This window comes from Bubalus bubalis, chromosome 17 (assembly GCF_019923935.1).
Source record: "Bubalus bubalis isolate 160015118507 breed Murrah chromosome 17, NDDB_SH_1, whole genome shotgun sequence".
Taxonomy (NCBI): Eukaryota; Metazoa; Chordata; class Mammalia; order Artiodactyla; family Bovidae; genus Bubalus; species Bubalus bubalis.
Genome location: NC_059173.1, coordinates 924,827 through 945,578, shown reverse-complemented (window position 1 = coordinate 945,578; position 20,752 = coordinate 924,827). Strand labels below are relative to the sequence as shown.

General features: G+C 64.9%; 1 protein-coding gene across 1 annotated transcript; it reads left to right on the top strand.

The window, feature by feature from the left end:
• The first annotated feature begins 408 nt into the window (after window positions 1-408).
• Window positions 409-20,422, top strand: PPM1F (protein phosphatase, Mg2+/Mn2+ dependent 1F). The gene is made up of 8 exons (XM_025267234.2): window positions 409-483; window positions 5,277-5,527; window positions 9,690-9,841; window positions 12,433-12,632; window positions 13,039-13,227; window positions 14,957-15,100; window positions 16,639-16,732; window positions 17,305-20,422. The coding sequence occupies exons 2-8, from the start codon at window positions 5,331-5,333 to the stop codon at window positions 17,607-17,609; spliced, it is 1,281 nt and encodes a 426-aa protein (XP_025123019.2). The 5' UTR covers window positions 409-483; window positions 5,277-5,330; the 3' UTR covers window positions 17,610-20,422.
• The last annotated feature ends 330 nt before the right edge of the window (window positions 20,423-20,752 follow it).

Below are 20,752 nucleotides of genomic sequence, written 5' to 3'. Positions count from 1 at the left end.
CTAGAGCCCCCAGAAAGGAAGGGCACCCTGATGACCCTTAAACGTAGGCCATTGAGACCCTGCAGACTTCCGACCTCCAGGCCTGCAGATACTGTGTGTCAGTTTGTGGCAATACGAAATTAAGGGTCCCTAAAAGGGTCGTGAGCCCCGGGCAGTGCCGGGTGGCACCCCCGCTCCACCAGCCGCTGACCTGTTCTCGACTGTGCAAGCTGCCGAGTGTCTGGGCGTCCCCGAGGAAGGGGTTACTTCGTCCACCTACCCGGCCGCCGCGGGCGGAGGAGACCCGCGCCCTGCAGCGGCGGCCGCCAGGGGGCAGCAGAGGCCGGCCCCGCCCGCCCGGGCCTGACTGCGTCTGCGCCGCGGCCGCACGGGAAGTGGGCGGGGCCGGCCGGAGGCGGAGTGGGCGGGGCCAGACGGACGGGAAGTGGGCGGGGCCGGCCGGAGCGGCGGCCAGGCGGGCGCCGGGCGGCCGAGCGGCGGAGGGTGAGGCCGGCAGGGATCTGGGGGGCGCGGGGCGCGGGGCGGGGGGCTGACGGCAGGGGTGCGCCGGCGGGGGCAGAAGGGCAGGCTGGGGGGCCGCGAGGGGCTGGGGGCTGCAGGGCGGGGACCTCGGGGTCGGGGGCCCGGGGCGGGCCTGGGGGCTGCGCGCCCGGGGGTGCGGCGGGGAGCTCCGAGCCGAGCCGGGGCGCGCGGTGAAGGGCCGAGGCGCAACGCGCCCGCTTGCCCGGGGTCCCGCGCTCCCCTCCGCACCCCTGGCCCAGACCCCTACCCCAGCAAGCCCCCCGCACCTTTGCCGGGCCGCAGCTGCCGCCCCGGCGCCCCCCCCGATCCCGGCCCGGCCCCGAGTGTATCCGAGTGTTTCCGTTTCCAGCCAGCGCTCGGGCTGCGTGCAGTGGCGTTAGCCAGACGCGTGTGCGATGGAACCCCAGGCGCAGGCCCCGCGCTGCAGCTGTGCGGCTTCAGGCGGCCCCCTCAGCCTCTCTGTGCAGCAGAGGAGTGGCAGGTGGCCGTAGTAGGGGTCTTCGTGCCAGGCCTAACAGCGCCAGGCCCTCCCGACGGTGCTGGGCCCCGCCCTGCAGCCTGGCACCCAGCGGGGACCGTGCCCTTAGTGACACGTGCTGGGTGACACACGTCCTCTTGACATACGCTGGGGCAGGCTCCGAGGGCGAGCTGTGCCCCCCGGGGCCGCCGGATGTAGAAGTGGAGGCTCATTTCTGCCTTTCCTGCCATATCCGGCCTATGGTCACATTTCAAGTCTTTTTCTCCTGCCACCGAGCTGGGAATAACAAAGGCCGGGATGACCCCACCTGATCCCGGCTTGGCCGTTTCCTGCCTGTGCGGCCTCCGTGGGGGTTTGCTGACCCTCCCAGAGCCTGTTTCTTCACTGCAGAGTAGCTGAGTCCAGGCTTGTAGTCAGCACAGTCCTGAGAGGTAAACAGGACGCAGACCGCTAGGCCAACCTCCGCAGGTTCATTCCTAGAATTCCTTTCTAATGTGGCCCGAAGCCAGCTCTGTCTGTAGGACCTGTCTGCTGCCCACCGTGTTCCACCGAGTATCTTAGCTTCCTCTTTTAAGGGGCCAAGCCTCAGGCCGCACCTGCGGAGGGTGTTGGGAGGAAGCTGACACCCGCCTCTCCACCCTCATGTTGCCAGCAGCTGTGTTTAAAGGGGCCTCGCATAGAGGGTGCTGCTACACCCAGAGACCCGGTGGGGGTGGTGGGGGACAGGCTACAGTCTCATGAGAAGTCAGTCCTGTGAAAGCGGTGTTTGCACAGCGTGACCGCGCTTCGTGCGGCAGAACCGTGCGCTTGAAACGAGTAGAGGATGAGCTGCAGTCGTGTGTTGCTGTTTAGTCGCTCAGTCGTGTCTCGCTCTCTGTGACCCCGTGGACTGTAGCTCGCCAGGCTCCTCTGTCCAGGGGGATTCTCCAGGCAAGAATACTGCAGCAGAAAGGGAAGGGAAAACTGCACCTCTGTTACAAAAGCATCGTCTTCGTTGCTGCAAACTGTTCTGTAAGTGGAGAGTCTTATTTCTTCATTCGTAAAGAGCCAGTGGGAAGAGTACGGTGGAAACCTTTCCAGATCTTTTCCTATGTGTATATTTTCTTCTTTTTAATACATTTAAGGTAAAGCAATGTGTATGCTCCGTCAAGTCTGACTCTGTGGCCCCGTGGACTGTAGCCCGCCAGGCTCTTCTGTCTATGGAACTTTTCGGGCAAGAATCCTGGAGTGGGTTGCCACTTCCTGCTCCAGAGGATCTTCCTGATGCAGGGGTCGAACCTGCATCTCTTGTGTCTCCTGCACTGGTATTGCTATTTCCTTTTCCAAGGGATCTTCCCAACCCAGGGATCGAATCCTCGTCCCCTGCATTGACAGGTGGGTTCTTTACCACTGAGCCATCAGGGAAACCCACACTTAAAATGAATAAAATGATAAACGATGTGTAGTGTATACTTTACCTTGGGCTTCCCAGGCGGCACTAGTGGCAAGGAACCCACGTGCCAACGCAGGAGGCACGAGATGCGGGTTCGACCCCTGCATCAGGAAGATCCTCTGGAGCAGGAAGTGGCAACCCACCCCAGGATTCTTGCCCGGAAAGTTCCATAGACAGAAGAGCCTGGCGGGCTACAGTCCACAGGGCCACAGAGTCAGACTTGACGGAGCATACACATTGCTTTACCTTAAATGTATTAAAAAGAAGAAAACATACACATAGGAAAAGATCTGGAAAGGTTTCCACCGTACTCTTCCCACTGGCTCTTTACGAATGAAGAAATAAGACTCTCCACTTACAGAACAGTTTGCAGCAACGAAGACGATGCTTTTGTAACAGAGATGCAGTTTTCCCTTCCTAAGGCTCTCTTTCTCTTTTCCCTCCTGTTGGGAAGTCAAGCAGGAGTCCACAAGTAGCTGCCTTGTCTATGTGGTGGATCAAAACCCAGGCTTACAAATATGCGAGTTGAGCTTCTAAGTCAAGATGGCTAAACTAGAGGAAAGTAGATATTTTAAATGGAAAAAGAAAAAGAAAAATGGACTTTGACAAGTCAGGTGTGAGCAGAAGGTCTGTAGAACCCTGAAGACTTTGTGGGGCTCTCGGCCAAGGTGGGGCAGAGCACGCGCGTCTCAGGGTCTCGGGCGCAGAGATGAGGGAGGGGTCTGGGAGTGGCCAGCCCCCCGAGGTCAGCAGCCCCCAAGGAGTGGGCTGGGAGCCAGGCCCGTGACGGGGACCCTGGGTAGCTGGCTTGGCCCTTTCTTTGCCGCCCTGCGTCTGGTGGGTGAGAGGAGGGGCCAGAGGCCCCTGAGTGGCCTGCACCGTGCTGGTCCCCTGCGGGTATTAGGCGGCAGTACAGTTATTTCCACTGCAAGCAGAGCCTTGGGGGGGCCTCATGCCAAGAGCGGGAGGGCCTGGCCACGGGCCACGCTGGGCCAGACGGGTCGAGCAGGTGGCAGCGGGGGCTGGCGGCCCAGGGTCCCTCCCTCGCCCCCCGCAGGTCCTCACGCCCGGGTCCCGCCCCGGCCTCTCACCAGCCCCCTCCCACCGGTGCTCACACCCGACCTGGCCCCGCCGCGTCCTGCCGGCCTGCTGACCGGTGACCAGGCTCTGTCCTCACCGACCAGTTCCTTGGGTGGTCCCGGGAGAGCCCAGGGCCCCGGCCCACCCTCCAGGGCTGCCTCCCTCCTGCCGTCTCTCGGCCCAGGCTCCTGTTGGCGTGGGACGCGCCCTGGATCCCGGAGCCGGTCGAGAAGAGCATGGGCAGGAAGGAGACCGTCCCGTCCCTTACCCCGGGCGTCCCGGGGAAGGCTGTGCCGCGTCCCACTCATTTCCTGCCCTTTGTCCTGCCGGGTGCTGTGAAAGCAAAGCTGGGGTGCTGGTGATGCCCACCTGCCCCTCTGAGGAGAGTCGCCAGCCAGCACCCCGCAGGGGAAGGGGCGCTGGGCACAGAGCAGAGCCCGGGCTCAGCTGCTGCAGAGGGGAGTGGGCTCCAGGCCCAGGGAACAGCGTCTCCAGGCCAGGCCCCCAAACACCCCCAAGGCCGCCGTGGCAGCGAGGTGGAAGGTGAAGGTTCTGGATCACCGCTGTGTGCCGCCCTCCAATCCTGGGAGGTTTGCGAGTGGCTGTCTGCCCGTTTGACCCCGATCACACATCTCACGAGTGATTTCAGGGCTTGGAATTGCAGGGGGGCCGGGCCGGCATCCACTCCATGGTGCTCACGTTTCTGCCCCGTTTGCTCTCTGGACCAGGGGCTGTGTTGTGGTCCCTCATTGTCAGCAAATGGGAGGGCTGACTGTGAATGTGAGCCTGTCCCCAGAACCTTCTCTCCTTAAATACGAAAGGGCATCGTAAGTCACGCCTTCGTGTTTCTCCTAAAGACACATGTCTCTACGCAAGGACAGAGACGGCGCCATAGAACGGATGTGCGTGTCAGTTGCTCAGTCGTGTCCGATTCTCTGTGACCCCATGGACTGTAGCCTCTGTCCATGGAGTTCTCCAGGCAAGACCGCTGGAGTGGGTTGCCATTTCCTGCTCCATGTGTTTCTTAATTTACCTCCCTTTGCCCCCAAGACCCTCCGCTCATCACCCATCTTGCTTCCCTTCCCCCAAGCCCACACCCACCCGTCCTTCCCAGAGACTCATGCCGAGTTAGGAACTCTGATCCTCAGAGGGTCGGGGGCCCCCGGGTCCCCCATCCTCCAGCCATTCAAAGCCCAGGACAGTCGGGATGTTTGGGGACACTTACCCCGTGGTCAAGCCCTTTAAGCCTCAGAAGGCCTGGGACTCCTGGGAGGACGGAAGGTCTGACCACCTCTCCCAGGCCCCGCGTGTCCTGGGGGAGCCTTCTGCTGCACCACGGGGCTGCCTCCGGTGGCCTCCTGGGGCACATGGACCCCCTGCACAGGCCACAGGCCGCATCCGCCTGCCTCCGGGCCCTGGCCCCAGCCCCGCTCCTGCCTGCCTCTGCCCGCTCAGGCTGTTCTCTGCCAGGAGCATGCCTTCTGCTTCCAGCCGGGATCCCTCTGCACCACCACCTCCCCCCCGGCTCTGTCTCCAGAAGCCACCCCTCTGGACCCCCCAGGTCCCCCATCAGGGTTTGTCCCTCCCACATGGGCCTCAGAACTAACTGCGTGTGAGGGGTGGCCCTGCCCTTCCGCCTGGAGCCCCGGTCTTGGTGTGGTCCCGGCTTCCAAGCGGAAGCAGGGAAAAGTGGGCACTCAGTGCTGCAGGGCATGGGCACGGTCACCCCCAGCCCTGGGCGCTGACCCTCACGTCTCCCCGCAGAGAGAAGACCAAGGACCCTAGCAGCAGCTCCCCTGCCCCCCCAATGCCCTGGGTATGGCCTCGGGGGCCCCACAAGAGAACAGCCAGACGGCAGAGGAGACCCCCGGCTTCCTGGACGCGCTCCTCCGCGACTTCCCGGCTCCGCTGAGCCCAGAGAGCCCCTTGCCATGGAAGGTGCCGGGGCCGGTGCTGACCCTCGAGGAGGTGGAGGGCGAGCTGGCCGAGCTGGCGCTGGGCTTCCTGAGCAGCCGGTGAGCGGTGTGGGTGCAGGATGGGGACCCAGGGGTGGGGCAGGGGCATGGGACCGCGACCCCGACAGGGACCCAGGGGCGGGGAGGGGGGCTCAGGACCGTGACCCCAACAGGGACCCAGGGGCGGGGAGAGGGGCCCAGGGGCGGGGAAGGGGGCCCAGGACCGTGACCCCGACAGGGACCCAGGGGCGGGCAGGGGGGCCCAGGACCGTGACTCCCACCCTGTCGGCTTCACTCGCACCTTCCACTCCTGCCGATCACGTTCCACATGGGAATCCCCCCGCCACCAGCTACCTCGGTTTCCCGGGGCTGCAGCCTGCGGGGTGGGGGTCTTTGATCAACGCGAGGGCCCCATCTGTGCACCCAGGCGGCCAGCAGTCAGGGCCGCCCCGACCTTGGTCTCAGCTGCGGGTGCAGCCCGGCCCCGTGTGCGACCTGGCCCGTCGGCACATGCCCAGCCCGGCCTTGAATGCGCTGGGGCCCTCATCTGTGCCTCCCTCCCTGTGAAGGCGCCCGTCCCGTGGGGCTGGGGGCCCTGCCCCCGTGTGCCCCGTCCCCCACCCGCCGAGGCCTTGCTCCCCGGCAGGCTCCCCTCTGACCGGGGGCCTCGGCAGGTCTTCCCGGGGGATTCAGTCCATCCCCTCGTGGGTACTGGCGCCAAGTTGCCTTTCTGTCCCCTCACAGACGGGGCGGCAGAGGCTCAGAGGCTGGCCCGAGGCCACGCTGTCCCCCAGCCACCCAGACCCGAGTGGTGGTGGCCGTGTCCCCGTTGCCCAGGCCACGAAGATGAGGTCAGAGGGACGTGAGCAGCTTAGTGGGAGTCAGGGAAACCGAGAGCCACGGGACACCCAAGGGAGAGGGTCGTGGGTGGGGCTGGGGGACAAGGCAGCCTCAGAGCCTCATCCCTCCCGGAGGCCTCGCCCGTCACTGTTCACCCCCAGTGCTGGCGTTCGGCATCCTTGGAGGCAGGCCAGCTCCTGCCCTGCACCCCCGGCGACTGCTGGGAGGGGCCCGAGGCCTGTCCAGTCGGCCGCAGGGGCCTGACGGCCGTGGGTCCAAAAGCGCGGGTGGCCTGTCTGTTCACGTGGTGCATGCAGAGGGTAAGGCTGGCTGCTCTTACTTTGGGGAACTAGTTCAGAGGTACACCAGGGGAGTCGAGCGGGCCTGGGGCTGGCTGAGGCCACAGTGGGGCTTGGGGGGCTGGACGGGGGGCGAGACGAGGGCACCACTGTGGCACTTGGGGGGCGGAAGGGATGTTCAAGGGCCCCGAGCCTGCAGCAGCCCCTTGGGCCGCTGTCCCTGCCGGACCTGAACAGGGCGAGAGGACCCTCCTGCCCAGGGAGGGGCCTGAGCCAGAGACGGGGGTCGGCCCGAGGGGTCTATGCGGGCAGATAGTGCAGGCCTGCAGCTGGTGACAGGTGAGAGGTCAGGGGTCACAGCCCCAGAGCCGGCGGTATCTCAGTTCCCGACCAGGGATTGAACCTTCACCCTCTGCAGTGAGACCGCAGAGTCCTAACCGCCAGACCGCCAGGGAATTCTCCACCTTGAATGATTGTTTCAACATTGTTTCTGTTGTTTCCGGCTGTGTTGGGAAGCTGCACAGGCTTTTCTCCAGGTGCGGCGAGCGGGGGCTGCTCTTGGTCTGGGTCACAGGCTTCTCCTGCTGTGGAGCAGGGGCTCCAGGGCGTGCAGGTTTCGGTAGTTGCTCTAGAGCACAGGCCCAGTAGTGCTGACGGGGCCTTCGTTACCCACCCCTACCGGCGCACACGAGCTCACACGCCAGGGACCAAACCCGCGTCTCCCGCATGGGCAGGTGGATCCTTTACCACTGAGCAGCCAGGGACGCCCTTCGAAGGACCTTAAAACGCGTTATTTTAAAAGTCCTATTTTCCAGCTTTTTTTTTTTGGGCTGCATCACGCGGCCTGTGGGATCTCAGGTCCCCGACCAGGGACAGCACCCAGGCCCCCAGCGGGGAAGGCCCTCCAGCCGTTTGACTGGACTTGCTTTCCATTGCTCTCGTCTGTCCCCAGCCTTTCTTTCCTGTGTGGACACGGCTGTTCCGTGTGTCTCCCGTCTGGCGGTCAGCGCCCACCCGCACACCCAGAAGCCCGTGTGCAGGCGCTTGGGCATCCAGGCCCGAGCGTGCCGGTTGTGAATGGATCCTGCGTGAGAGCCTCCTCCTCCTCGTCGTCAGGGGTCACGTCCCAGGCCCCGGGGCGGGCCGGACCCCGCAGTCACTGAGAGGCAGTTCCATCTCTGCTGCGTGCCTGCGGGCTCCCTGGGAACCTGGCAGGCGGTGGACCGGAGCGGTTCTCGTTTCTTGGGTACCTGGTGCCTGTCGTGAGGCATCCTCACTGGAGTCTTTGGTGGCCTTGGGGCGCCAGGCGGGGCCCACGGCCAGGCATTGTCCTGTCCCCAAGGCCGGAAGCCACCTCCCTGACCCCCCCCACTAGGGCTCCGGGTCGCAGGAAGCCGCTGCGGCCTCGCCCCACACTGGGACCTGGGAGCAGAAGCACAGTTCTCCCCACCGGGAAAGGGGGCCCAGCTCCAGGCAGGAGATCCCCGTGGGGCCAAGGAGCGTGCTCCTCAGGTCTCTGCTGGCTGTTTTTCAAAGGCGGGTTCCAGGGGCTGTGCCCCTGAGTCAGCTTCTCATTTTTGAAAAAAGACGACAGACTCATCCCAGCAGCTCCCTCAGGCCCTCTGCAGACTCACCAGGGATTGCCCAGAGGGACACACCCGCCCAGCCATCGGGAGGGCCTGGTTCCGCCCGGCATAGTGCCCAGCTGCCCTTGGGTGTGCCTGGCCTCGGGGACAGGCCAGGATGCCAGCCCTGGGACCCAGAGAGCTGGGGCCTTCCATGGTGGGATCCGGTCCCTGAGTCTGGGGGCTGTGCCCGCACGCCCCGGAGCCCATGGTGAGAGTTCCCCATACTGCTTCCCGCTGGCCTCGCTCTCCACCCTAGGCCTCCCGGAGCCCTCGCACAACCCTCTTCTCCTGCCGGGAGGCCTCCTGGCCCCTCCTGCTCCCCACCCAAGCCTGCGCTGACCCTCAGCTCTGCACAGCCTGTCTGCCCTGGGAAGCAGCCAGCCAGGTCTCGCTTCCCAGACTTGGCTCCAGGTGGCACCCCTGGCATCACCCCACTTCCCCAGCCCCCTTCAGCCATTCTGCCCCACCCCATTTTCCCACCCAGACCGCGTGCCCACATGCCCCAGGCCGCTTGGCCTCCTGGGAGCCTGAGACGTACTGCGATCCACCCGGTCCCCTGCCCCACACACCAGCCCCGTCCCTTCCGGTCCATTGCCAGGCCCGCCCTCCGCGGCGAGGCCAGGCCAGCCTGAAAAAGCCCGGTCAGATGGTGTCACATCCCTTCTCCGGCCACACCAAGGACATGACCCTGTCACCCTGGCAGCTGCCTCCCCAGAGCCCCCTTCCCCAGCTGCCTGGACGGCCTGCTTCCCCCGGGGCCCCGTGTGATGGGGGCTCGCAGCCCGTGGGTGTGGCACTGTCCGGATTCCTTTCCTGGGGCGGGGGCGAAAAAGCCCTGTGGGCTGGGCAGCCTCAACGACAGCCATGTTTTCCCAAGATTCCAGAGGTCGGGGTCCCGGAGCTGTGTGTCTGCAGGGCCGGTCCCTCTGGCCGTTGCTGGCGGTCCTCAGCTGGAGATCTGCTCACCAGTCTTCGTAGGGTGTCTCCCTGGGGTCTCTGCCCCCGTTTCCCCCTTCAGTAAAGATGCCAGCATGACTGCATCCGTGCCCCCCTCTCCCGGGGGACCTTGTCATAACTGGTAGCTTCTACAACAGCCCAGCTTCCACGCCTGGTCATGTACCGAGGTGCTGGGCTTAGACTCTAACACACACGACTCGATTCGTAGGGCTCCCCGACCCCCAGAGATCCCCGGCTGGTATTGGGGACCAGGAGCTGTCTTGAGGCCGGATGTCAGGCCTTTTGTCCAGTAGACTCAGCTCACACGTCCATGGGTCCCCCTCCCACCAGCCCCAGCGAGGCACCACCCCATAAATGGCGTTGCCGGGACGGCCATCCGGCTCCCAAAGGACCTCCCTGAGGGGAAGGGGGCCAGGGTTGTCCCTGGAGTGCGGGGCAGACCCCGGGGTCCCAACTCCTGCGAGGAACGGGCCCCTCACTCCAGGCCCCCATCCCCAGGAGCGCACCGCCATCCGTCGCCGCCTGCCTGGCCCACGAGGCGGTTTCCCAGCTGCTGCAGTCTGACCTCTCTGAGTTCAGGAAGCTGCCGGAGCAGGAGGAGGAAGACAAGGACAGAGGGGACAGAGCGGAGGAGAAGGCCCCTGTGACACGTGAGTTCCCCCCTCCGGGGCCCCAGGGGCTTAGCGGGAGACAGGCCGCAGGGGAGTGTCAGGTCACCTGGCCCCCTTTGCTTTCCGATTTCGCTGGTGGGCAGTGCCAGGCTCATGACAGGGTGGCAGAGTCCGAGCCCCAGGAGAGGCCTCCCCAGCGTGCAGGACAAGCCCCGCAGCCTGGGCGGTGGACAGCCTTGTCCGGAGGAGCCTGGGGTGCCTGCAGCCCTCGTGGGCCTGCCCTCCCACCTCTGCGCACCACGGTGGTGACGTGGGAGCAGGCTTCAGGGGCAGCTGCAGGGTCCAGGGGTAGAAAATTCAGAGTCCAGGCTGTGTCTCAGCTGTGAACTTTTGGGAACCCGGCCGGATGGTGACTCGGGGATCCCTGAGAGCCCGTGCCCTGCTTCCGAGCCTGCAGTCCACACCCGGAGGAGCCCAGCCAGGAGTGAGCCTCCCACCGGGCAGGCCCTGTTTTGCAGGCTCTTCAGTTGCTTTCCTGGTAGTTTTTTCCCCCGGGGTGGAGGTCAGCTCAGGTTGCACCAGGACTGCAGCCTTGGGCCAGGCCGTGGGGCGCGCCTGGTGGGCCCGCCCTGAGCAGGGCCTGGGCTCCTGCGTGCTCACCAGGCTGGCGAGGGTGCGGGGGTCAGGTGGGATGCCTGCCGGGAGACAGGGTGGGTCCCGGGGTCCGGCCCCGGGAGCAGGCGGCGAGAGCCTCCACAGGCCTCTCCATTCGTGCCCCTTCCTGACCCACTGCTGCTTTGTCCTTAGTTTTGAGACACAACTGACCTGTGACGTGTAAGGTGAACGCACGGCGCGTCGGTTTGCTCCGTTACACGTTACAGGGGGTTGCCTGGCACCCCCACCGCCTGACATGATCACTACCCCCAGCATCAGTGCTAAATGCAGGGCCCAGGGACACACACACACACACACACACACACACACACACACACGGCCTTTTCCCTGGCTCCCCGCCCAGCTGCATTCCAGCCCAGCCCCGCCACGCATTCCTGCCCCAAGGCTGGCAGGCGGGCGATGATAGACCGCCTTTGTCCTCTGCCAAGCCTGCCAGCCAGCCCACAAATGCCCCTGGCCCCTCGGCGGGAAGCCAGCGCCACCTGCTGGCGGAAAGGAGCTGGTGCGGCTCACAGCCCCGAGCCAGGCCTGGGGGCTCCGAGGGCCGGGGCAGGGGGGACCAGCTCAGCTGGCCCTGCCCTCCAAGCAGGCCTGGGCCTGCCACGCTCATCAGCTCACCCCCGTCATGGGAGTGGAGCGCAGGCAAGTCTGTCCCTCGAAGCCATTCTTGCAAAACTGGCATTGCTCGGGAGTTCTAAGAACCCCTGCCGGGGGCAGAGGTGTGGCAGGGCGGGGGGGAGCCTCTGCCCGCCCCGTCCCAGAGAGCTGGGCCCCACTCTGGGATTCCTGGTGGTGGCTGAGACCCCCACGGTCCCCATGCACGGGGCCTGGGTCGATTTCCTGGTCGGGGAACTAGATCCCACGTGCAGTAACTGAGACCCAACACAGCCAAAAAAACAAAACCAGCCTCTGGTTGCAGTGGGAAATGGGGAAAGCACCAAATAGTGTCCTTAAGGAAAAGCCTGGCTCGGGACCCCGCCCTGCAGACATCCGCTGCTGAGCTTGTGGGGTCTGTGACTTTCCTGCCTCTGAAATCCTCTGGGCCCACGTGGGTCGGAGGTGTCCACGTTCTCATGATCAAATGTGGAATTTCCCCTCTGTCTCTCATTTTCACATTTTTTTCCCTTAGTGTTGATTTTTTTAAAAGATTGTGACGGAAGCACTTCATATGCTTGCAAAGTCGATTTCCGTTCCATCCTTGAACTTTTTAAAATTGAACTTGACCCTCGGGTAGCCGTGGCCTTGGTCGTGAGACCTGCCAGTGAGGACCCCCGCGTCTCTGTCCCGCAGTGGAAACAGATAAAATAGCACGAGAGGGTCTGGACGTAGTTTCAAACCACACGGATGTCATGTTACTGCTGTGGCCGCCCTGACACCCGCCTGCCCCCACGCTAAGCCCCGACAGCACCCCATCCCTATGTTCTTATCATTCGAGGATGCAGATAAGTGATGTCACGCACGATTGGCTTTTTCCACTGAGCGGGGTTCCCCGGAGAGTCACCAGGTCTGTGTGCGTCAGGAGCTCCTTCATTCCTTCCTTCCTTCCACTGACCGCTGTCCGGGGTGCTGTGTACGAGAATAACAGCTTAATTCTTAATTCTTTATTGGGAAAACAGACCATATTTTACTCTGTCTTTGGATGTATATTGTTTTTCATTAATGCACAGTTAGCGGTCCTGCACTTGTTCTTAAATTATCTTTGTGTTTCTGGCTCTTTCCTTGGGGGTGCAGCCGTGCAGTCCGGCAGGGGCTCCCTGTGTGCTTGTTTCCAAACCAGGCATGTTGTAACTGGCGACACAGGCTGTGAGCGGGGGTCCTTAGGCTGCTGTGCCCAGGGGGCCGGGCAGTCAGGCTGATGGACTCCAGGGGTCTTGGGAAGCAGGGGGGTGGGATCAGGGAGCCCCCCAGGGGTTCGCGGGGTTGCCTCCTTAACAGCCCCCGGTCCTGCCCCTCAGTGCTGGACGCCGCGGGCCTGGCACGGAGCCTCTTCGACCGCCTCTGGCAGGCGTGCAGCCAGTGGCAACAGGTCCCGGCAGCGGCCCGGGCCCCGCAGCGGCAGTGGCTGGTCTCCGCGCACGCCATCCGCAACGCGCGCCGCAGGATGGAGGACCGGCATGTGTGCCTCCCCGCCTTCAACCTGCTCTTCGGCCTGGAGGTGAGTGGGGGCCCGGGGTGGGAGTGGACCCTGGTGCCCAGCGGGGCCACCGGCCGGAGCCCAGGCAAGTGGGACGCCCACGGCTGCCGTAAGCACCTGCCCGGGTCTGGGCAGCCGCGCTCATCGTCCCCGCCCCGCTGCGCTGGGGAGGCCCGGGCCCCGCCCACCCGGCCCCCTGCTTGCTGAGCTGCACCCCGCCCCACCCCCCAGAGCCGCCTGGGGCCTCTGCCGTTGTCCACACGCCCCCGTAACCGGGCCGGAGCAGAAACTGAGGCTCCTGAGGGTCGTCCTCCCCAAGCCCACGCCCCAACCCGCCCCCAGCTCAGCCTGTCTGGTGGGGAGGCCGTGCGGTCCCCCAGCGCCCGGCTCCGCCCAGGCCGTGACCCCGCCCCGCACTCCCCGCCAGGACTCGGTGGACCGCGCCTACTTCGCTGTGTTCGACGGGCACGGAGGAGCGGACGCTGCGAGGTACGCGTCCGTGCACGTGCACGCGGTCGCCGCCCGCCAGCCGGAGCTGGCCACGGACCCCGCGGAGGCCCTCCGCGCGGCCTTCCGCCGCACCGATGAAATGTTCCTCTGGAAGGCCCGGCGAGAGGTGAGTGCAGAGTGGGGCCGCCGGGACAGGCCTCTGCGAGGAAGGCGGCGGAAGGGCCCCCGCCGAAGCCCGCTGGCCAGCGCGTCCGCTTCCTCCTACCTCGACGGGCCTGTGGCCGGATCCCGCGTGGGGCTCTCTCCAGCAGAGGGTGTGCGGGCCTCACAGGGCGGGCAGCGAGACGTGTCTCGTAATCAGGGGCGGCGGGATGACAGGCGCGGGGCTCTTCCTCATGGTTCCCAAGAGGAGACGCCACGCCATGCCAGGGCCACTCGGGAAGCCCCCAGGGTCGGCCAGGGGACAGAGGACGGCGTGGCTCCCGTGGGCAGGCACCGCGGCAAGCTGAGAATCGGATGGTTTGACTAGACCTAGGGGCTCTGGGCCACGGGGCGGTCCCTAGCCATCAGGGCGGGGAAGATGGCCTGGGCCAGGGACCATGGAAGTGGCTGAGGACCTGGGCTCAGACCGGCTGGCTCCAGCAGCCGGAGCACGTCAGGGGAGACAGTAGCACTCTCTTGGAGTAAGCTCTGGGAGCGAGGGCCCGCTTCAAGGTTCAGAAGGCCCTCCGTTCGTCTCCGCATCGTAAAATGCAGAAAACGAAGCACAGGATCAGGGCAGGCAGACCTCAGAGGCCTCGAGGGTTTGGTTCCAGACCACCTCCGCGATGTGCGCGTATGAAGCAAGTCACGTGACTGTCAGGCTCCCGGTGCAGATAAAGGCTGGGTTTGCACTCTGCCCTCGTCTGCAAGCAGGCAGCAGCGTCATGTCTGAACACAGCAGGCACCTTAAACAACACCTTGTTGCCAAAAACTCTGTCATCGGAGCCTCCATCGCAGCGTGTGATCTTTCTGCCGTGGTGACATGAGAGGTGACTGACCGCAGATCGCTGAGACAGAGAGTAACAAGGTGTTACTGTTCCAGCATTAGAACCACCTCCCCCGGCCCCCCAGGCAGGCCGGCCCGGACTGCGGGTGTTGGCAGCTACACGGACCCACCGTTTGTTTCTGAAAGAAAACGGGGTGCATCTGGCTCCTGACCTGACTGCCCACCTCCCGTCCCCTCACACCTCAGGGTCCTCCAGGCCCACAGGGTGGATGCTAAGATGGTTTTAGAGACCTGGAAACAGCCAGGTGGCTCCAGAGGGGGTGTGGGGAAGGGGACACAGTCTAAGCACAGACCCTCAACAGGGCTGGACTTTGCATCGGAACAGAAAAGCTTCCAGATCCGAGACCCCGGCGTGGGCGCCCAGGCACCCAGGAGTGAGAAAGGGTTCCCTGCAGCAGGTGCTTAGCTCAGGCTATGATGACCCAGACTCACCTTTGCTGAGGTGTAATTGACACGTGACAGGCTCCACGTGTCCAGAGTACTGGCTGGGGGGTGTTGGCACGTGTTTCTGTGCCCGTGTGCCTCTCACCGCAGTAACAGACGTCCCCATCACCCCCGAAGTTCCTTCCAGCCTTTGTGGTCCGCTCCCCAGACCCCCCAGCTGTCTGCTTTCCGACATCGCAGACGGCAGTGTCTGTGCGTGCTGATTCGATGTCAACGCCCCTTTCACGCCGCGGGGTCCCCACGTGCATGGGTCCCCGCGTGTGTGGGTCCGTTCCTGTTTGCCGCTGAGCGCCATTCCAGGGTGGGCATCTGGCCGGTATGGGTGCGTGCCCGCGGCCTCCTCGCCTCCCTCACCCGCATCGCCCTCTCCCCCTCCCTCACCCACGTCGCTCTCTCCCTGCAGCGGCTACAGAGTGGCACCACGGGCGTGTGCGCGCTCATCGCGGGCAACACCCTGCACGTGGCCTGGCTCGGGGACTCCCAGGTTCTCCTGGTGCGGCAAGGCCAGGCAGTGAAGCTGATGGAGCCACACAGACCCGAGCGGCAGGTAAGGGGGCCCCATCCTCCCGGGGGGCTCCAGGCGCTCCTCCAGAGGGAGGGCGCCCCGCTTCGCTCCAGCAGGTCCCCTAAAGCTGGGTGCGCTGGCCGCCAGGAATCTCACAGAGCCCTTCCTGTCTCGGCGACATGGAGCCCAGAGCTGCAGGACGGAGCTGGGTATCTGCTGGCAGGCGGCCCAGGAGGCAGGGTTAACGCGCAGTCCTCTCCTGCACAGGCGGGGAGCATCGGGCTGTGGGGGAGGCCTCAGGCGGTGGTGGCGCCAGGTCGGAGCTGGGAGGGGCCAGGCCTGGGGCAGCGGGCCAGGAGGAGGTGCTGGGGATGCGAACACATGCAGACCCTGTGGCAGGTGCGGCCCAGCAGGCGGCCGGAGGACAGGGAGGGCGGGGGAGCAGGAGCCGCCGCTGAGACTCCAGACACGCTTGGCAGGGAGCCTGGCAGCCTCCGGAACAGTGGGGCCAGCAGAGGGCTAGCTGGGGGCCGGGTCGCAGGGAAGCTATCGGGCAGTTCTGGGGAGGGCCTGCCCGTGAAGGCAAGGGGGGCGAAAAGGAAAGGTCTGGGCTTCAGGGATGCGGAGTCCGGGAGGCCTTGGCACCCAGGAGGGCGGCCATGGCTTTGGCCTGAGGCCCCAGAGCTGGCGGTGGGGTGCTCCCTGAGGGTGTGGGGCCTGGAGGGGCTGCAAGACACACACACCCACCCTTGAGTTGGGCAAGGCTGGGGTCATGGAGCTCCAGGCTCTGCACGGGGGAGGTGGCAGGCAATGGGTGAACCTCCTGAGAAGTGGGGGGCACAGGTGAATGGGCTGGGAGGGTGGGGCCCATGGGAGGACGCGGTAGACAGGGCCCTGGATGAGTGGGGCTGCAGGAACCCACCCCTGGCCAGCAGCTCTGGGCTTGGCCTTGGGGAGGCTAGGGTGGGAGGGCGGCCGAGCTGGTGGGGGGCCCGTGCCCCAGGATACCCCGCCTGGACCAGGCGGGGGCAGAGACGGGAGCCGCGGGGCGGGCATGAGGGTGGCTGTAGCCGCGTTGGAGACGCCTCTGCTCTGGGAGCTTCTGGAGGCCAGAGACAGTTTCAGGACCCAAGGCTGGGCCGGGCCTGTGCGGCCCTCTCAGGCCTGGAGCCCCGCGGTGGAGCTCGAGGGAGCCAGACCGGGGCGGGGGGGTTGCCCAGAGCTCATCCAGGGCCTGTTCAGCGTCACCCAGCCCTGCCCAGGGGCCCGTGACAGGGAGGCACAGCGTCCCCGAGAGACGGCAGCGGAGGGCCCTGCAGCGACCCGGGCCCTGGCTCTCGGCTGCTGCGAGTATGTTCCCCAAGCCCTAAAAGCTGTGGGGCATGGGGCGCGCGTCCGCCTCGGCAGCGGCACCGTTAGCTGCGCCTGCGTCAGTGGGGTGGTTCGGGTGGTTTGGCGTGTCTCCCCGCCACATGGTTCCCAGTGCTGCTTTGGATGTCAGCTGGCCTCCCCTCGGGCGGCATGGGCACACCCCCCCACCGCCTGCCAGCCCCCCCGGCCCACCCTGGCTGTCTCCACAGGACGAGAAGGACCGCATCGAGGCACTGGGTGGCTTCGTGTCGCACATGGACTGCTGGAGGGTCAACGGGACCCTGGCTGTGTCCAGAGCCATCGGTAAGGAGGCCAGGGGGTGGGAGGGGGCCCGGCACAGCAGGTGCAGACGCCTTAGAAGCTTGCCTTCCAGTTAGATAACAGCAGTTTAAGTCACCGTCTTAAGACAGTCTCTCGGGAGGGTCCGGGGGAAGCCCTTGGCTGCCCCTTGAGGGCTGAAGTTGATCCTTGGGCAGTCCGTAAAGGAGGCTGGCCCACCTTGCTGTGCTTTCCTGCCGGTGAGGCGTTCTCTAGCTTAAAGACAAAGTAGCAGTCCCTCTCCTCCCCTTGGCCTCCAGCGACTGCAGAGCTTCCGTCTCCCCCCAGGGCTGAAGAAATGCCTCCCGGCTCTCTCCCCACCCACCCCCCAGGGACCCAGCCCCTCCCAGCCCCCTCCTCTCACTGCCCTGCTCTGTCTGCCGCCCAGAGCACTTGGCACCTCATGAAGCTACCTTTTGGCAGCGTGTGCCCTGTGAGCCGCCACGCCTTGGAGGTGGGATAGCCACAGGCCGGCCAGGGCCTGCAGTCAGGGGCCAGGGCCTGCGGTCAGGGCACCAGGCCCTCACCACCCTCCCCACCACCCTCCTCCGGCCCAGGGGATGTCTTCCAGAAGCCCTACGTGTCTGGGGAGGCAGACGCGGCCTCGTGGGAGCTGACGGGCTCTGAGGACTACCTGCTGCTGGCCTGTGACGGCTTCTTCGATGTGGTCCCCCACCAGGAGGTGGCCAGCCTCGTGCGCAGCCAGCTGGCAGGGCCGCAGGGCAGCGGGCTGCGCGTGGCCGAGGAGCTGGTGGCCGCCGCCCGCGAGCGGGGCTCGCGCGACAACATCACGGTCGTGGTGGTCTTCCTGCGGGACCCCCAGGACCTGCTGGAGCCAGAGCCTGACGCTCCACGAAGCTAGGAGGCGCGGACTCCCGCCCCCCTACCCCGTGATCCTCCCCCACAGATGCCTTAGGACCCAGCGGGAGGTGGGCAGGCGATGCCCCCCACGGCCTCGGGAGAGCACCCTCATGGAGGAAAGCGGCTCCGGAGGGGCCGGGGGGGCGGGACCCAGGCTGCAGGTGGCGGCTGCAGCCACACCAAAGACACTGGGCATGCACGCCAAGTGGCTGGGCGCTGGGGGCCTCGGGCAAGGCTGGGAGCTGCAGATGTTGTCCAGAGTGCCCTGGGCGCCGCGCAGAGGTTTCTTATTCCCCCCGACTGCCCATGACCGAGGCTCTGGGGGGTGCCCGGGGCTCCCGGTGCCCGAGTGTGAAGGGTGGGCCTCGTGGGAAAGAGACGGGGCACCCACCTTTGGCCCTCCCTGGTGCCCGCACGTGGCTTGTGCCCCAAGGAGGGGATGCCCAGACAGAGACACGTGTGTCCAGTCTGTGTTCTTCTCCCAGGGAAGCGTTTCCTTCAGAAGCAGTATTTCAGGTTTGGTCCATGTTCTGTCAGTGCCAAGAGGATCCGTGGGTCATGTAACTTAAGCAGAGCTCCACTTTTATTTTATTCTCTAGGGAACTTTTAAGTATTGATTTTTTTTTTTTTTTTTGTGAGACACTCCTTTTGCAGTATTACTGAAATTTTTTTCCCCTCAATCAGGATTGAAACACATCCTTTTCCAGGTGGTGTAAATAAGCCATTCAAGTGCCTTAAACAGCTGTGGGCAAGGCTGGGGCCGCTGGGCTGGGATGGATGCCCGGAGCACGCTGCAGTTTTTTGTTTTTTTTAACAGAAGCAGGATTTGTTTTGTCAGAGCGGCGTGATTTTGAGCAGAATTCTCCCCAGCAGAGTTCTTTCTGCCTTTGCACGGCCTGGACCAGACCTCAGGGCTCCAGAGTTGGGGTGACCGTGGCCCCACCTGCCTCCCCACCCTCCTGGTCCCGTCCCCCCGTCTCTGATCGGACCCCAGGCCAAGGGACCGAGCTCCACCCGACGGCAGGTCCGTGCCGCTGTCTGGGATGTTCCAGAGGGCCTGGCATGTCAATGGTTGAGTTGGTTTCATCGGGATGCATGCCCGAGGGGCCCTGGCCACGTTTGGAGGCAGCGGGAGAGCAGAGGGGCGTCTGTGCTCCGGTCCCAGCCTCCACTGCCCTCCTCTGCCCGTCACCCGCTGGCCCCTGCAGCCCTAAGGCTGCAGGAAGTGCATGACAGGTTGGCTCCCCCCGAGTTGGTGTGGAGTTGGAAGCGGGGCAGGGTGGGGGATCCTCTGGCAAGAGGACGTAGGATCTTCATAATGGGTGGGGAAGTGTGGCGGGTGACTTGGATGAGGCTTCAGAGAAGGTCACTGGGGACTGGGCTGTGGGAGGGGTTTAGTGCCGGGGTCCCCAGGCTGCGGGGTGGCGTGGAGGAGGCGGTCAGAGTCCCCCCAGCAGCAGGGCCCAGGACAGGCTGCACTAAGGGAGCCCAGGCCCTCCTCACCCAGGGAGGGGCTGAGAGCCCCTTGTGAGGCCGGCTCCCAGACTCAGCGTTGCCCACCCCAGCCCCCAGCCCTAGCAGCAGGAATGAAGTGGCTGAGCGGGGTCCTGGGCTTGCCATAGAAGCCTCTTAAGCTAATCACCGCAGCTCAGAGCTTTGGTGGCCAAGTGAGCAGGTCTTGCTCCGTCTAACCCGAAGGTCCCGCCTTCCGGGAGCCAGAAGCCCCCTCGTTGGGCCCTCTCGGCACACGGGTTGGTCAGCTGGCCCTCAGGTTGGGGAGGGGGGCATCGAGGGAATGCCCCCTGTTCTCCCCCCGAGAGGGGCTGGCCTCCTGCAGCGCCTCATCGCAGGGCCGTCCCCCCTCAACCTGGACTGGGCACCGTCGGCCTCCTCGAGTCCTGACCCACTGCCCCTTAAGGCCACGGTCTTAAGAGGCCCCCCAGCCGGGGGCGCCGGTCTAGGACCACAGTCCCCCCCCAAGCCCAGCTCTGTCCCTTGGTCACTGTGCGGCCCTGGGCCTCCGTGTCCCCTCGGTAGGGCACGGGGCTTCGGGGGCGATGGTGCCAGGACTAGCAACCCTCCCCGCCCGCAGGGAGGGGTGATTAAGTATTATTAGTGTCTATTCTTAACATTAAGTGGGTTGGGGAGGAGGCAAGCTACTGATGCCGGCGCCTTCCTTGTGTGGAAGACGGCAGCCGGACCCTTGAGCCCTGCTTTGACAAGTGGGGCCACTCCACAGGCAGCAGGGGTGGGCAGGCGGGCCCCCTGACGCAGCCCAGCCTCAGCGTCCAGGCTTGGGAAGAGCCGCAGGGGCCAGGCCTCAAGGGAGAGGCACAGGTTGTCAGTCTGGGGCCCTGAGTTGGCTACCGGTGACCCCTGCCCTCCCTAGGCCAGCGCTCAGGCTCCCCCTCCCCGTCACCCTTGCCCCACAGCTGGAGCTCCACCATGGACTCGGGTGTCCTGGCCACTTCCGCAGTATTCCCAGGGAGGGTGGACAGCCCCACTGCTCCCGGGCCCGGCCGGCCCCGAGCCAAATGGATCAGGTGGGCCTGGGTGTGATGAGCTCTTGGCTTTGCTTCCAGCTGCAGCCCTGTGGGCACCCCCGGAGGCCTGCGCTCTTCCCCCAAGGCTCCACAGCTTCTCCAAATACGCCTGCAGCCTTGCCAGGGGTTTGTGTGCATCTTGGTGGGCTTCCTGGAAGTGGTGTTCCATGTGAAGGGGTTTGTTACCAGATGGGGTGGCGGTTTCCCCATCCGAGGGACAAGTCCAGGGGCCCCCATGCTCATGTCAATAAACCACAAGCTATGAACCCCTCCACTGAGTCCGGAGTCCTACCTTCTTCAGCTTCCTCACCTCCTTGTCCCCCGGCCATCAGGATGTGGTTTTGGAAGCTGCTGATGGATGCGGGTTCCATCCCTGGGTCGGGAAGATCCCCTGGAGGAGAAAATGGCAACCCACCCCAATATTCTTGCCTGGAGAATCCCATGGACGGGGGAGCCTGGCGGACCACACAGGGCCACAAAGAGTCGGGCATGACTGAGCACATACGTGCAAGGGGCCATCTAGCGATCCTGCAAAGTGAGCAGGCCACTCGGGAGAACCCTAGTGGCCACCAGCCAGCCTGGTTCCTGTCCCTGAGCCCAC